This window comes from Monodelphis domestica, chromosome 6 (assembly GCF_027887165.1).
Source record: "Monodelphis domestica isolate mMonDom1 chromosome 6, mMonDom1.pri, whole genome shotgun sequence".
NCBI lineage: Eukaryota > Metazoa > Chordata > Mammalia > Didelphimorphia > Didelphidae > Monodelphis > Monodelphis domestica.
Genome location: NC_077232.1, coordinates 172,245,536 through 172,263,779, shown reverse-complemented (window position 1 = coordinate 172,263,779; position 18,244 = coordinate 172,245,536). Strand labels below are relative to the sequence as shown.

Below are 18,244 nucleotides of genomic sequence, written 5' to 3'. Positions count from 1 at the left end.
CCTACGCTACTCAGTAAAAAGGAAACAGTTCTTAAAGTGAGAGGGAGAAAGAGATGGTAGACCGACGACTGGTCCTCATTAGCTCTGCCTCGCTGTGCTTTTTTCACTATCAGTAGCCACGAGGAGAAGCCTCATTAGAAGAAGCTGTTTGTTTCACTGCTGCACAAGGGTGCAGAAATGCCTTTAGGACTTGATAAAGGCCTGCGTTGCTACGGGAGGGGGCGGAGCTACCGTCGATCGCTTAAATTGGGTCTAAATTACAATCCCCTGTGCAAAGACCCTGGAGGCCAGTCCTGAGGTTGTCTCACCGCGTTAATATCTGCGCCCCGGTGCACACTCCTAGTGCCAACCGCTTTGGAACTGGAGGAGGTGGGCACCAAGGGAAGGAGGAAATGAGGCCCCTGAGTACTGCTTCCTTTCCATCTCCCGCTCGGGGTTCATCCTGAAACTCTCCATCCCGTCCTCCACACACACACACACATATATACACACACCCCAACACTGTCCGGCAGAAGCTGAGGAGAGTGAAATCCAAACTCCAATATCTATCTCCCCGAGCCTGTAAGCTCTTTGAGGGCAGGGAATGTTTCTGACCCAAAGTGTATGTGCCCAGCACCTATAGCACTGGGAACTCCTCCTCGGCCCAAGAACAAGGCTTGGCGATGAGGGGCCAGGTCTGGGCTGGGAGATGGGGAGTAAGCGGGGACTGGGGTTGCCTCTCGCAGCTAGAAGGACCAGACTTCTGGGAAGGGACAGGGAGCTGTCAATCAGTGAGAGAGCGAGCGCACCAGCACGGGGTGATGTCAGCGGATCAGCTGCTCGTTAACAAAGACGGGGATATTTACAGGACAAAGTTGCAGCAGCAGCGAGGGCGGCTACTGCGAGACTCCCGTTGCTCGGCAGCGGTCTGGGGAAAGTGGATGCAGGGGCTAGGTTGGTCCTGGGGGAGCCCATAGCAGCAAGGAAAGGAAAAGAAATTAGGAAAAAGACTGGAAGGGGGCGGCCGGCCAGCTGCTCCTCCTCTTCCTCCTCCTCCTTCTCCAAACTCGCTGAGCTGAACCCTAGCTCTCGCTGAGCAGCCGCTGCGGTCGCGGGCTCCCGGAGGAGCAGTAGAAGAATCAGGGAAAAGGGGAGAAGGGAAGCAGCCGTAGCTGCGCGGCCGTTCTCAGACCCCGGACTCGGACCCCCAGCCCGGAGGAGAGCCTGCGCTGCGCTGCGCTGGGCTGGGCTGCGCTCTCTGCCGCCATGGATAGCGACGACGAGATGGTGGAGGAGGCTGTGGAAGGTACCAGTGTTTTTCCGGGGCTGGTGGGGGTGGGGGCTCGGGCTGGGGGTGGGAGGGGCCAAGTGGGGACCCCAGGGCATCTAAGAGTTTTTCCCATCTCCACCCCTACCCCGGACCAACACTGGGTTGAGCTGGCCAGTTCCCACCCGAGCGGGCGAACTGGGGTCGCCTTGCATTCGAGAGCCGGTACTGGGCACTACCCCGTCCGAGGACACTGGGGACCCCAGACAGCTCACGGGATGGCAGAGGGGAGACTGACTTTGGGCACTCCTCCTCTACCTTACTGCTTGGCCGGTCGGTCGCCTTCTCAAGCCTTCAGAGTTGCGAAACCTGCGACTAGCTGCCACCTCTCCCTCCCCCAACCCCCTCCTGCCTGAGATTTTGGGAGGGGGAAGGGAGGCTAGAGTTAGCAGCCCTAGCGAGCGCCTCTTTCCCCAGCCCCATCTGGGAGACTGCTTTGCCCCGGACTTCGCCAGTTCTCGAGCCTGCCGGGTCAGGCTCTCGCTCCTGCTGGGCACCCCGAGGTTCTGGGGCTCTGCTATGATGCAAGAGGTAGGAGCCGGCACGTGGCTGCCGCCGCCACCGCTCCCCCAGGAGAGACTCGGAAGCACTGCGGGGGAAGCAGCAGCTGCTGGAGGAGTGGTAGGAGGAGGGCAGCTGGGGCTTGGAAGCGCAGAGTGGGGCATTGCTGCCCGGGGGGCGAGCCGCGCCCAGGACCTCTCTCTCGTTTCTCTTATTCTTCGGCTTACCCCAAGATACCAGCGGAAACTCAGCTCAACCTTTCAGCCTCCCTTTCCCCGCTCTGGATATGTGAGCGAGACCCCTATCGCAGCTGCTGCAATAGCAGCAGCTGCTAGGTGACAACTTTCTGAATTGCATACCTTCGTTGGTCCGGGATATCACACAGCATTACTGGCACCTGCTTCATACATCTCTCTCTCTCTCTCTCTCTCTCTCTCTCTCTCTCTCTCTCTCTCTCTCTCTCTCTCTCTCTCTCTCTCTCTCTCTCTCTCTCTCTCTCTCTCTCTCTCTCTCTCTCTCTCTCTCTCTCTCTCTCTCTCTCTCTCTCTCTCTCTCTCATTCAATTCCTTCCATTTGTTGGCTTCTCTCCACTCCCTTTTTTCCATTAAAAAAAAAAATTCCATTTAGGACCTTCTGATGGAAGCTTTTATAACTTTTACAATGCTGAGAATTAGCAAATAGGCTTTGAACATTAGGGTTTTATTGGGCCTGTTCATGTAATCCACTGTTCAGGAAATCATTCCCCAGGATTTTAAAAGCATGCACTAAGGGGAAATCATTTTCATATGCTAGTGAAGTCTATGATGTCCATATAAATATATCAAAGAACAAGTCATCAGGAGAGGGTGAGTGTTTAAGAAAATCCTTGAATTATTTCTTCCTCTTTCCTTACTGTTGTGATTTGAAGTTTTCTAAAATTGAATCCAACATGATCATGAAAATATTACTGTATAGTTGGCTTGTCTCCCAACTTTCCAGACCTCTCAAAGAATTTCTGATTTTATAAATGTCAGAACTTTAAACACTACAGATCTGAAGTGATTACCATTCACCTCCCATTTGAGCAGTTCATATTGGTATAGAACATTATAAACATGAGGAAACTAGGCCCAGAGAAGTAGTGTTTTGCTGGAGGTCACCTGCTAAATAAGTAGCAAAAGCTGCTTAAACTTGGGTCTTCTGGTGTTCTTTCAGTACCCTATGACTACCACTCAAAGACAATTCAGTGATTTGAGGGCCCTAGGCTACTAAAATGTTGTGCAGTATGTATACATACATGTACATAGCACTTATGCATACATGTACATATGTATACACATATTCATATATAGTATTTTAAGTAGCAATGGAGTGTAGTGAGTTCTTATACTGCTGGAATGAAAATTAATAAGAAGTGTCTTATTTTCTAAATATCACTTTAAATGAAGAGATCTGATCTTTCAATTTAAAAAAATAAAATTTAAAGGCTTGTGTGACCTTAATTCTGAAGACTGACATGCATGTTAGGGCATCTTCATCTTAGAAACTTGAGAAATATAAAGCTATGCTCTGGTTAGCCTTCCCCACCCCACCCCAGTCCTTTAAGATTCTGACCTTGGCTGTCTTCCTAATAGTCTAAAAATCAGCTTAAAGGTAGAGATAGTGTTATGTCAGGATTGCATACTGGAATAACTTAATCACAGAAGCTGTGTGGATCTTAGGCAAGTCTGCACTAGCATCTAGGACAGCTGGAACATTCTGGATTTTAAACAGCCTGGGGATGGGTCAGTTGCCCAGGTAATAGTTGTATACCTGTGCAAGTTTAGTGATGTGTACATATATATTTCAAAGAAGAAAAGTATTCAAAGTGCTTTGCCAACCTTAAATCATTCCATAATATTATTATACCTACCCATGCTATTAATCGGTCTTCTTGTTTAGTGTATTTTATTTCTGTACTTCTAAAATCTGTAGGGCAATAGTACTGATTAATGTTTTCTTCCTTTGGAAGAACAACTCTTGGGTAATTTCATGATACTTGTATATCATCACACCCCCTAAAATGAGATCTTCCATTATCTGCAGACTCCTTGCTGTAATTCCCCCTCTACTTAAGTTTTGTGGGGTTGACTTCACATTTGAAAGTATTGGACTTTTGATGTTAATTAAATGGTTACAATACTTTCTTTCTAATACTTCTATGGCTCAAGCATTGGATTTGGAATCAAAAGTCCTGGGTTCAAATTCCAGTTCCATGGTTTTCTACCTCTGTGAACTTGGACAAGTTACCTTCTTTAAGCCTCAGTTTCCTCATTTGTTAAATGAGGTATTAGCCTAGATGACTTCATTCTACATCTCTGATATCATTGATATTATCCTCCCTTTCCATCATCACCTCTAAGTATATAGTTCTTGTCTATGCCTTTTCTTAAAGGGACCACCTCTTGAACTGATAAATATGTATAACAGAGAAGCTAATGAAACAGCATTTCCCCCTTTTGGTTTAGATGCTAACTTGATAGGCTTTCTTATTGATGTGTCAAGCAGTTCTGCCTTTAGAATAGCTGGGCTGACATTTCTGTGTGCAATCTATTAATATGTGATTTTTTTTCCCTACAATCAGCACTTTTTCAACGGTAACTGTGGATCATTTCTTATAGTAGGAAAGATGCTTAAGACTCAGAGCAACAATTAAGCTAACAATACAGCAATCAATGTACTTTTCTCTTTTTTTAAATGAGAATTTGTTTTGCAATGGTGTGAGATTTTTTTTTAATCTTTTCCCAACTTGGGGTAAAATGCCCTTTTGTGCTCTTGTACATTTATTTACTCATCCATCACAAGGCAATATTGTAGTTTCTAAACTGAAGAATAATCACTGGGTCTTAGACCGAAAGAGTTAGTTACAAGAGAAAGGCCTTAAATATCATCTGGTTCAAACCCCTCATTTTGCACAAGAAAAAAATGAGATCCAGAGAAGTGATTTGTCCAAGGTCACGAGTAGAAAGTAGCAGAAGCCCAGTGTTCTAACTACTGCTGCACAGCTATTTCCCAGGGATCACCAGTAGAGGGTGAATTCAAGAAGACACTTGTTATGTTTGTGACTCTCTGGAGCCCAAATCAGACAGCACCCTTAATACAAAAGGGTGGTGGGTAAAATCCCACACTTGGAATTGGGTCCAGATTTGGCCTCTGTCTTTCTGAACTCCAGGTTTCTAATCTTTAAAATGAGTATAACAATACTTATATATAGTAAGTACCACCCTCAGACCAGTTGAGAGACTTAAATATGAAAATTCATTGTAAAAGACTTTGCAAACCTTAAAGCTTAATGTAAACACCTTATTACAGCTCTGTAGTGACTGCTTGAAGTTGCATAGAATTGCAGCTGCTCAAAGAAGGGTCAGAGAGCTGGAACAGACCTTGGAAGTCATCTAGGGCCATCACTGCCCCCCCCATTTTATAGATGAGAAACAAAGGTTCAGAGGTTGCCTCTTGTCTGAGGTCTGCCATTAAAGAGTGATGGTCAGGATTTAAATCCAGATCTTCTGCCTCCCAACCTAGCATTTTTTCCCAACTGTGCCATACATCTAGGTTCATTTTTCTGGAATGAAGGTAAACTTGTGATTATTTGGGACCCACAGACAAATGTCCATTTATGTAACAAATATTTTTTGCATATTGGTATTATATTGGAATCTGTGGACCTAGAAACCATTCACCCACAAGAAATTTATAAGCTGATAAAGAACTTCATGGTTGGGCAGCTGGGCAGCACTCAGTAGATTGAGAGCCAGGCCTAGAGATGGGAGGTCCTGGGTTCAAATCTATTTACAGACACTTCCTAGCTGTGTGACCCTGGGCAAGTCACTTAATCCTCATTGCCTAGCCCTCACCACTCTTCTGCCTTAGAATCAATAAAAGACACAAGGTCAGAGTGCTTTGTTTTGTTTTTTAGAAAAGGAAGTTCATGAGATTCTAGGGTTCAAATTGAGAGGGATGTTAAAGGTCATCTAATTCAGCACCCTCATTTTGTATCTGAAGAAAGGGAGATCCACAGAGTGTGTGAAGTTCACTGATTCACAGGTGAAAAGAATCTTAAAACATCATCTCATTGAACACTCCCCCCATCCTTCCATTTTTCAGTTTAGGAAACTCAGGGGAAGTGACTTGCTCAAGGCCACACAGAGACAAATTTGAACCCATTCTCTGATCTCATATCTCAAATAAGTACTTTATTATTAAAGTACTGATTACTTTATATATGTAACCCCAAGTGAAAATGCGCTAAGCAGTTCTGAATGACCTACAATGAAAAATGCTGTCCACCTCCAGAGAGAGAACTGATAGAGCCTGAGTGCAGATCAAGGCAGCATTAACATTTTTCCTCACTTTTTATGTTTACATGTATTTTACATGCATAATGGATACATATTTTATATTGTTGATCTGTTAACAGTAATATATTGATATATAATTATAAAATGTATTGTTGATTTTGCATGTAAATGTTTACATGCATAGTTGATATGTGATAGACATACATTTTATATTGTTAATATGTTGATATTATATATTGATATATAATTATAATTTATTGATGTCATGTGCATTTTACATATGTAATTGATATTACATTTCTTGTCTTCCCAATAGGTAGGGGAGGAATAGCAGAAAGGGAGAGTATTCAGGATTCAAAAAATTTCAAACAAATGTTCAAAATTTTAAAATAAATGTATTTTTCAATTCTAAAAAATGTTTTTAGAGTGTGCTAAGTACCATAAGATAGGTAAAAAGTATAAAAGAAGTTGAGAAGATGAAGGGATCACAGATAGCCAGGAAAATAAATCAGGGAAGGCTTCATGGAGGAGGTGGAATTTAGTCTGACATTTGATATATGAGTGGGAATTGGATGGGTGGGAAAAGGCATGCAAGAAAGAGATAATGGTATGATTAAATACAAGAAAGAAGAAAAATCTTAATGGCAAGTTACCCGGTTTGCTTGAAACATGGGGGAGGGAAAAAATGAATAGTATGAGATAACACTGGGTAGGTTGGAGTAAGATTATGCTGGTATATAGTTCCAAGCTAAGTACTTTATTCTGCAGCCAGTGGGGAACCATTGAAAACTTTTTGATCAAGGAGAGTTGCAATCAAAGAGTATAGAATAAACTAGGATGGGAAGAAGTCAGGGAGAACAGTTAAAACATTATTACAATAGTCAAATGAGATCATCTTTGTAAAAAGCACAGTAGACAGCACAGAGTAGACACTGTATAATGGATGATTCCCTTCCTCTCTCAGAAAAACTTGGGAACACTTTTATGAACCCAGGAAGAGGGAGAGCCAAAAAAGCAGAAACAGGAAAAGCACTTACAAAATGTTCACAGAAGTTTAAAGGAAAAATTACAAACAGACTTCAGATCTGATTGGGACTTCTTCAAACTTAAGAGTCAACTTGCCTTCTTAGCCTAACAGTGGTGTGAACTACAGGTGCAGAATGAGCTGTATATTTTCAGACTTGGCCAATATTTTTATTTATTTGTTCACAAGGGAGGGAACCTGGTGTGGGAGGCAGTGAGAGAATGGAAGGTGACAGTGAGGATTTTAAAAAAAGAGCATCAATAAAAATAAAAATGTCTTTTTTAAAAACTCTCACCTTCTGTCTTAGAATCAAAACGGTGTATTGATTCCAAGGCAGAAGAGTGGTAAGGGCTAGGCAATGGGGGTTAAGTGACTTGGCCAGGGTCACACAGCTGGGAAGTGTCTGAGGCCAGATTTGAACCCAGGACCTCCCATATCTAGGCCTGGCTCTCAATCGACTGAGCCGCTTAACTGCCCCCCAAATGTCTTTTTAAAGTAAAACAAAAGAAGGGGTTGAACTGAATAGCTATAAATATTTTTTCCAACTATGTGACTATGACCATGAATATAATGTTAGGAAGATTGAAGTCAAGAATAAAATTAGACAGACTCACAAAAAAAGAATAACAACAAAAATTAATATTGATTAAAAAAAACTATCAGAAGCTTGGGGAAGCAGATGGATATTATTTAATGCATATTATTTCCTGGTTACTTGACTTATGTCTCCTATCAGATTATAAACTCTTGAGGGGCAAAGGCTTTGTTATTAATTGTTGCTAATATGAGATATTCTTTGTCTTACATGATGTAGCTATTTAATAAATATTTGTTAAATGGAATAACTTATATGTATGTGTATATACACATGTGTGTATGTATGTAAACATGTCTCATATGCAGAGACAAAGTGTCCATTGAAATGTCCATGGATCTGTGATTTCATAGGTTCAAGAATTCCTTCCATCAACATAAGCACCTGGCCCATCTATAATTGTTGGGAGATTGCCCCAGGTTCAGAGAGGTCACCTGCTAGGACCATAATCCCATAGTACTAAGTGTTGGAAATGGGATTTGAACTAAGATCTTTCACGGTCCAAATACATTGTTATGTCTACTGTATGACATTCATCATATATAAAAGCTGACCATAACAAAACAATAGCTGAGCTCTATTAAAGATCTTATTATGAATCACATTAATTTATATTTGTTATTTGTTAATATATATTATATAATCACATGGCATATAAATATATATAATATAGAAATTATATGTATGATAATTAATTAATAAGTCCATATTAAATGGATTTGCTGGTGGAGGACCTGAGTTCAATTTCCTGTACCACTCCTCTGTGACCTTAAGCAAATTCCTACTTTCTGGGCTTCAGGCTCCTCATCTGTAAAGTAACATTGATGCTGGTGATCTCTAAGCTCTTTCCCAACTCCGTATCCTGTAAAATTAGGAAAATATGAAATCTGCAAACCAAGCTATATGCTAAGAAACTAAACTCAGTGACATAAACTTACACTCTGTTACTTACCCAAAGAGATTTTCAAGTGTGCTTCCTCTCTCTTCAGGTAACTTCAGGTAATTTATCCATTTTTGCATAATTGTTGGCTTCATTATCCCTTCCCATTACTTTTCCCATCATCAATAAATCCCTTCCTTTTTGCAAAGAAAAATGAGGAGTCTTCTGTGATAGAAAACCATTTTTCTGCATGCTAGAGAGGAAAATGCAGCTATATATGTCAAATCTCCTGTTGCTAAGCCCAGGATAGATCAGTTACAATAGCAGCTGTGATCACTGATCCAAAGGGAATCTCTGGTTCTCAGTGTCACTCATAGAACACAGAATTCTGGTCATGCTCTCATACCCAATTTAATTCAGTCCAACAAATGAGTCTACTGCATGTCAGGCCCCCTGCTCAGCACCATGGGAGGTAAGGAGGGGAAAAGAGCAGCTCAAACTAGGATTTTTGTGGCCCTAAGTCTGGGACTCATGATATACTGTCATCTTGTAACAAGGGTCCCTGCCATGCTGGAGCTTACATTCTAGTGGGTAATGGTAGCATATTTACAGATGAGTAGAGTGCCAAGAAAATTGAGGAGGCTAAGAACACTAAATGAAGGGGGGAAATGCTGTGGAACCAGAGAAGACCACATAGGAAGCATAGCATCTAAGATGAAGCTTGAAAGAAGAAAAGGATTCTGAAAGTGCAGACAAGCTGGTCAACCAAGGGAGACCATTAGATCAGGAGTAATATTGGAGAGAAGTTAATTTCTTAATTGTGCCTTAGATCATCATCTATAGGACAAAGTTCAGAGATAGGATTGATTAATGCTGCATCTTTTCCTCCCTTGATATACTATAGAGATATATAAATACCTCTGGCCTCCTTGCAGAGGGATCCGGTAGACTCTGTTTGTTGACTACTTAGTTAAAAATGCCTTGTACAAGTGATATAGTGACTCATTTGATTGCTTTGTATTTTCACCTGCCCCTACTGATCTAAATGCTTGTCTTCTATAGTTTGGAGAACTGTGATCGTAGTTGACTTCCTGGTATAGTATGACCCATTGGACATTGGCACAACATTCAGGGGAAACTCAGGGTATTTTATAAATTGAATATAATCCTTGTGAGTAGAACTCCTATTCCTTTCTTTAGGTAAATTTGAGAGGATCAGAGTCTATATTGCTGGAATTTCAATCAAGCAAAGCACCTACTAAGTGCTTATTATATTATACAGAAATAAATGAAATCCAGAAAACACTAGAAGAATGGCATAAAATAAGAGGAGTGCTTCCTGAACCTCATTCTTCTTTCAGGTGGTTCACTCCATCTCTGTCTACTCCTATGACTACTGGGGATTGGTAAAATCCCTTCATAGGACTTGGTGCTGAAAAGGAAAAAAGAGCACTTGGGATTATTCTAGTCAACGACAAGTTTCTGGGGATTTGAAAGGGACTGTCAGAGAAGAAGTAGACTAACCTAGTTGATGTTAAATAGGAGGTCTTCCTGGAGCACATTTTAACTCGAAATAAGAAAGAGTGTACTGTATATCTTAACTTGAGACCCAAGGCTGGAAGCATACCATGAGATGGACAATAAAGGAAAAGAATATTAGGGCATGCTTCCTTCCTCATGGCAGAGAAGCAAGAAACTACTAAGGCAGAATATTTCAGAAGAGGGGTGACTTTGCTTAATTGCTTTTCTTTGTTATAAGAGAGGATACAATTTGAGGGAATGAGAGAGGTGGGGTTTTTCCCCTCCCTTCCAAAAATGACTGTGATGTAAAGACAAAAGGCATCCATTAAGCACATGTAAAAAGAACAGAGAAAATGAGGGTAGCACCCATGCCTCTGCTCCCTCCCCACAATGGTAGGAAGGGGACACCACCAAAACAGGACCTTCAGGGAAGGGATATAGCCAGGGACATAAAATCTTCAGACAACAGCAGGAGGAGAGAGCCCACACTAGACGCTGTGGCACAAAGTAAATTGGAAAGAGCATCAAGTTGAGGGTTGGAACAACTGGACTCAAATCCTGCCTCTGGCCTTTATTGCTTGTGTGATCCTTGGGCAAGTGAGTTAACCTCTCTGAATTCAATTTCCTTACTGGAGGGATTAAATTCAGAAGTCCCTTCTGCCACTAATTCTTCTCTCCAGTGATCCTATGACCCAGTAAAGTATTACACCAAACTCTGGCCACTTCTCTTTGGATCAGTGGGTAAGGATTCTTATTCCATGCAGGGGTCAACCCAGGGGTCTAGAAGTAGGCTAAGGATTTTATGAGGCGGGGTGAAGTCCCTAGCAAGTGGCTTCCCATCTCAGAAATCTCAGACAGCGAATGACCTGAGAAACTGAAATTGGGGAATCTGAGAAACAGAAAGGGTTGCCAGGAGGAGGAGGAGATGGCAGCTGCATGTCTAGAACAGAAATCTCCTCTTGCAAGAAATCCAGTCTTAGAAAATCAGAAAGACTTTGGTGGGCTATGACCAAGAGCTAGAAATCATCTAGGTCAATTCCCTGGTTTTGCAGATGGGAAAACTGAGCCCTAGAGAGTTGAAGTGACTTCTCGTGGGGTCATAGGTAGTTACTGGCAGAGATGAGATCAGAACCCAGGTTTTCTGACTTGTCAAGTACTATCCTATGAAATAGAAGGCCCTCACCTCATCTGTCTTATGAAGGAAACTCTGAGACAAGGAACCCTTAAGGGTTCCTCAGATGTTTCTTTCAATCTTCCTTATTCAAGTACCTGGATTTCATTATCTGGGTAATGTTTGGGGTTTTTCGTTATTGTTGTTATCATTTCTGTGAGAAATATGATGGAAATACTTTAACAAAGGAAGGAAATTTTTTCATTGGAATTCCCCTAATCGCTTCCCCCTTTGCTACACCCTCCAACCTTTTACTAAAACCTTTCCACCCATGTTCAACTGTTGTTACAATTGATTTTGAACAAAACCTAAGCCTGTTACCTGAATGGTGGGTACTGTTTTCTACGAGGGATTCATTTTCAAGCTGAATAATTAGATGCTGTAATGGAAAAATCAAAATTGAGACTTCTATTTTTACACTTCAAATTAGAAGTAGGAAGCACTAAATCCATGGGGCTGTTCTTAGCTCCCAGATGCCTTTCTGCACTCATGTCATGCTCCACAGCATTACAAAAAGTGGGAGGGGCAGGAGGTGTCCACATTCACTTTTAATTTTTGTGTTCTTGTAAAGAAGAAAGGGAAGACTCGTTTTGGTTGAACCCTAAGAAGGAAATTAGTTGTTGCTACTCTGGAAAGCCATTTATCCAGACGGCTTATCATGTGACTAAAGAATCATTGAATTCTGTTCTGGGCAGTCAAATGTGGTTGTGCAATAGGAAAACAGCCCCAACCCAATTCTCTCCCAGCTTGGGTGTCTATCTTTGGCCCCAGCAGAAAAGATTTACATAAGGACAGTAGAACCAGGTCTTTCATAAACTACTAAAGTAACATTGTTCATGGCCAAACTTTTAAGTGTAGCAATAAACGCTTGTTTGTTTATTTGTAGATATACTTAAAGAAGAAAAGTAATAGTTTTTGTTACCTTTTTTGGAGAAAAAAAATCATTAAACTACTTAGGGACTCCTAAAGAATTCCTTTATCGCTTTAGAAAAAATAATACATTTTGTATTTTGAATAGTATTTTTTTAATTATATAAGTCAAAATGTTATTCTTATTAGTATCCTCTTTTCAACTTCTTTGGAGTGGTGTGTGATTTCTGAAAGCTACATTTTAGTTTTTCTGTTAGAGATCATGTTCAGTAGTTCAATAGTACACAGATATTTCAGTCCAAGAGTGATTTCAGCAGAGCAAAAGAATCTTTGGTCTCCCTATTACACCCATTTCTACTTTTTTCATCCCCAAATTAAAAAAAAAAAAAACCTGCCCATCCTTTCTACTAATTCTTCCGAGAAGCCACCATCGATTTTTGTTCAGTATTAGTAAAACTGAGGAAAGTAGAAAAAAGAAAGATGTGGGTTCAAGTTCCACTTCTGAAACACAATGGTTTTATGACCCTTGCAAAATCACTTCGCATAATACTATTAATAACAAATGGCAGTTAACAGTGCTTTAAGATTTAAAAATCACTTTACATATTAACTCATTTGAATTTTCCATCAGCTCTGAGGTAGGTTCTATTTTATCTCTGTTTTATAAATGAGTAAACAGAGGCACAATAGATTAAGAGACTTGACCAGGGTCACACAGTTAATAAATTTCTGAGGTAATTTTCAAACCCAGAACTTCTTGACTCCAAGTCCTATGTATCTACTGCACTACCTATCTCAGGGCCCACAGAAAACTGCAAGACTTAGAATTTTAGAGAAGGGCCAATCTCCATCTACCATGGGATAGAGAAGGGTACTCACTGTGGGACCCTTATGCCAGTGAAATAGTAGGGTTATTTTTTTAATCAGTAAGAAAACTAATAGCATAAACTTTGATAACACAAGCATTAATGCTGTTATTGTTAGTTAATATTACAAGATATTAATACTACAGAATATCTAAAATGGATCTTTATAGACTTCCTGTAATCTAAACACCACATTCTGACAATGACTGATGCCATTTCAGAGCAACATATTATCATTATCGTAGCTGTTTGAGTGCAGTTATTCAAAAAAGAAGCATGCAGAGACTCGTGGCATTAGTGACCCTTTGCAATGGCAGTAGACTCCAATGGGGAGGGGAAGGGAAGAGAATAAACATTTATGTGGCACTTACTATGTGCCAGGCACTGTGCTTTGGGTTTTTTTTTAAACAAATATGATCTCATTTGATCTTTACAAAAACATTGCAAGGTAGGTGGTCTTATCCCTGTTTTACAAGTGAGGAAACTGAGGCAGATAGAGATTACCTGACTAGCCCAGGGTCATATACCTAGTAAGTGTCCAAATCTGGATTTGAACTTAAGTCTTCCTGACTCCAGACCCAGTGTTCTACACAGTGTCCCACTGATATGGATATGTAATGCCTTCCAAAGATGGAGATGACCACCTATTCCTGCCTACCCATTTTATCAATAAGGGTTTTCCAAAAATCTATTCTATTCCAGATGCTAGGGGCAAAAATGAAATAGTCCCTGTTCTTATATTCTTTATCTATAAAGGAACTTTATATTCTCTAAGAAAATACCACATGTATGCTTATAAGTATATATAAGATTGTACAAATATAACAGAGACAGCATGGTATAATGGATGGAGTGGTATGGGGCAGGGGGTGTGGTGTAATGGGCTCAGAGTTCATTTTGACTCTGACATATCCATCCAGGCAATATGATCCTGAGCAGATCCCTTGATTTCTCCATGCCTCCAGAAACTGTAGCACTGTAAGTTATAGGGAAGGTGCCAACCTGCCCTGTAAGAGCCACCTTACCATGTATTCCATGTACCAATGAAATCTCAAGTCCAAAAAAGAGAGATGCAAAGTAAATTTGGCAGGGGCAGGGGTAGAGTAGTTGTTGGAAGAATAAGGAAAGTTATCCTATCCCAGTAATGATCAAGCTGAGCTTTGAAGGAAGTTAGGGTTTCTAAGAGACAGAAGTGAGAAGGGATTGCATTCCAGGCACGGGGGCACCCTGGACAAAGGGATGGGGACAGGAGCCCATAGGGCTGGACTGTATGAAGGAGGTAGGATCTAATCAGAATGGAGATAGTTTGTGAAGAGATTTAGAGAACCAGAACTCGAGGATCATTAAAGTAGTTTGGCAACAGTTCAAAGCTCTTGCTACCAGTTTGTTTATGTGAGATCTTCTATTGGAATCTGTGCTATCCAGAGAAAGAGAGATGTCTACTGAATAGACAGGACACAGGAAAGAGTCCCACAGGATAGGCAGCCATGAATGGGTTATGTATTTAAAAAAATTATACATGCTTTTTCTACAGTGGCAAAAAACAACAACTGGAAAGTAATGGGAAGTCCATCAATTGAGAAATTGCATGTTATGCTATAGTAATACTGTGATGTAAGAAATGAGAAAAGAGATTATTTCAAAAAGACATGGGAAGATTTATATAAACTTGTGCAGAGTGAGTAAGCAGACGCAGAAGAATAATTTACACTGAAACATCAATATTATTCAAATGAATGATTTTGAGAGCTTTATAGAAGAATGAACAGAGCAGGACCCATCTATACAAGAAGAACAATCCTGTAAAAAGAAACAACTTTGAAAGCTGTGAGAACTATGATCCATAAAATAAACATTCCTGATTCCAAAGAATGATGGTGATGGTGAAACAGGCTTCCCATTCCATTTTGTTTTTAGATGACAACTTTTTATTCTTGCTCTAGAGAGAGGAGTTACTTTTTTAGGGTATCCAAACTCAGGTACTCCCAACACCTGAAGGTATTAGGGGGAATTCTGACAACTTCCTCCTAATGTATACTTGTCAAATATGTGTTCCCCAGACCTATTTTCAGGCAGTCCCAATCTTTTCAAGTTAGGGATGTAATCTCCAAGCCGTTTGATGATCTTCACTTGTTCAATAAGTAGTTTATACTCCAAGAAGCCACAGAGATGTGGATCTTCATGATTCTTTGCCTTATTGTACAAAACAATGGTGGATTTAGAGTGAAGCATGAGACAGATCTTTTAAAAAACTCTTACCTTCTATCTAAGTATCATTTCTAAGATAGAAGAACTACAAGGGCTAGGCAATTGAGGTTAAGTGACTTGCTCAGGGTCACACAGCTAGGAAATGTCTAAGCCAGATTTAAACCCAGGATCTCTCATCTCTAGACCTGGCTCTCTCTCCACTAGGGCCTGAGATATTTTAATTAATATTTAACTAATATTAATTAAATACATTTATTTAATATATTTAATTAGTTCATTATAATAAAATTAAATTTATATTGAATTGAGATTGTTTTTCTTGACCACACATTTTTGTTATAAGAAATTTTTTTGCTTTTCTTTTTGCTTTTTTTTCCAACAAGGTGGGGATGGGAAGGATAAAAAAAAGAGATTTCTGTTGTTTTTTAAATAGAGAGATGGGAAGTACTACAGAAGAGAAATAAGTCATGCACTTCCAGAGGAAATCACTGTTTTTTGTTTTATTTAATTGTTTTACTTTGTTATAAGAGGCTCTTTCAATGGGAAGCAATCTAAATATTTGAACTGTGAAAACAAAATTTTTTAATCTGCATATTGAAGGGAACATGCACATCGATGAGATATCAGAACCATTTTGATATCTGGTTCTTCATGTTACAATAATATGAGTTGGGGGATGAGAATAACAGCAATATCTTCTTACTTCTCACTGTTGTTGCATCAAATGAGAACGTGTATGTAATGAACTTTGTAAACCTTAAAGGACTACATAAACATAAGCTATTATTATTATTCTAACAAATGGATGAATTGAAAGAACTGAACAACAATGTATCTTGCCCCATACCAAATAACCGATTGTGCCTATTACCCTAAAGATAAAGATGGGGGGGGGGTGTTAGGTAATTGATGACTTGGAAAACCCTGGGGGCTCCAGCTAAAGAGGAACTTCTTTTCTAGGCTACCTTCACATAATAGATGTGGCAAAAGCTTCCAATCTTTGTACCACTTTAAAGTGAAAATGTCCTTAATGTGTCTAAGTCTACTGAGCACCTGTAAAATTTAAAGGCCTCTTTGGAGAATGTGTCTCCTTCTCTGTTGCTCAGGGGACCCAGGTGAGTGAAGTACCTTCTGAGGTGCCATTCTTTTGGTAGTACAGAAAATTGCAAACTCCAACAGACAATTCTACCTAGTTTTTTTTGTTGTTGTTTTTTGTTAACTGCTCTACTTTGTCACAAGGAAAGGTTCATGGAAGGGGAGACAGGGAGGAAGAGAGAGGGTTTTTATCCTGTAATGATTACAATGTTCTTTAAAAAAATCAAAAATAGAAGTTGTTTTTTAAAACTACCTCTTGGGACAGATAGTCAAATATCTGACCTCAGTACACCTTGTTAAGTTTTAGTCACATTATTCATTGATTAATGGTTGGAGCAACCCTGGTTTTATGGATTCCTTTGCTTTTCAATTTTTCCAAGGGCATCTGGATGATGATGGGTTACCACATGGCCTCTGCACAGTCACCTACTCCTCTACAGACAGATTCGAGGGGCACTTTGTACATGGAGAAAAGAATGGACGGGGAAAGTTTTTCTTCTTTGATGGAAGGTAGCATTTGACAATTGTGTTCATGCCTCTTTTGTGGGGAGGATTTGTCTCCATGTTGATTTTGATGTTGATTTCATCTCCCATCCCCTGACCCCTAATTTGTACCTCCACTTAAGGGCTCTATTTTTTTAACTGATCATTTTGCTTTGCCTTCCTTTACTGCCTTAGAGGATAAGTGAGCAAGCAGCTTCTTCTCCCTGTGAATGTAGCTGATGGTGTGAATAACAGTAAGAACACCATTCTGAATAAACTCAAGGAAGTGACCAGACTCCTAGACCACAGCTGGAACTTCGAGGGGCTTGCCTCCCTGTAGTCAAAGAGCCTGAGAACTAGGGGGCTCATGCTGAAATGAGTTCAAATCATTTTAGTCAGAGGACACAGCATAGATGATAAACTCTTAAGTTTAGGAAAGAGGAGGGGCAATCTCCTAAAACTTGATGCATTCTAAAAGAATCAAATAGACAAAATACTGGTGCTCTTAGCTACAAATAAAATCTCTTTGTGGATGACAGGGGCTGGAGAACTGTCAATTAGTAAATGTGAACTAAAAGTATTTTGCCATGAGCTGCCATGTTTACATTTTTCTGTAACATTCATTCAATCACCTGACAAATATAAACATGCTGATTTCAAAGAAAGTTTTTCTTGTGCATGGAATTCTTAATTATTCATGACAGTGGTAGGAGGATAGGTGGAGGATAAACATGCATAATCAAAATATAGCTTTATATTAGAAGTTTACAACACTCTGCTTCTAATCAGTCCTTCTCCTCCACTGAGGCTTTTCGCTATTCCACTCATTTATATTCTACAGACATTTATTAAGCACCTGCTATGTGAAAAGCACTTGGGAAACAGACTAAAAACCTAAATGGTTCCTGTCCTGAAGGAGTTTATAGTCTATTAGAGAAACTACAACATATGCACAAGAAATATAGGTTATATGCAAAGTAATTTCAAGACAGAGAGCTACCAACAAAGAGCAAAATTAACTTTTTCATTTTTATTTATTCTTTTCCCCAGACACTTTCCCCTGGCATAGATGCTGAAGAGCAAGGAAGCAGTCATAAGGCAATAATATAGAGGGATAAAGCAAAGGACCTGACTAATCCTTCATTAAATAATTTAGCATTGACTTCCATTGGATAGGACTGATTTGGGGGGGCTTCTTTCTGACTTCCCAAATTGTTGATCTTTTCACAAAAACACCAGCTCTTCCTCAAAGACTAAAGATTAAATTTCACCTAGTGACTCCTCTGTGGTATGAGATGTTATTTTGAACAAGCCCAATGACTTCTTGTCCCAAATAGCAAGATATTTTAGATGAGAGAGAGAAAAAAGAAGCCATGAACTGACTAAAGATTCCTTTAATGCAGTT

General features: G+C 40.1%; 1 protein-coding gene across 1 annotated transcript in view; it reads left to right on the top strand.

The window, feature by feature from the left end:
• The first annotated feature begins 276 nt into the window (after window positions 1-276).
• The window catches only part of SETD7 (SET domain containing 7, histone lysine methyltransferase), a 63,786-nt gene continuing 45,818 nt past the window's right edge, over window positions 277-18,244 (top strand). Inside the window, exons 1-2 of the mRNA XM_007496304.3 lie at window positions 277-1,285; window positions 16,737-16,866. Coding sequence (XP_007496366.1) covers window positions 1,246-1,285; window positions 16,737-16,866 — 170 coding nt within the window. The 5' untranslated portion in view covers window positions 277-1,245. The remainder of the gene's footprint in view (window positions 1,286-16,736; window positions 16,867-18,244) is intronic.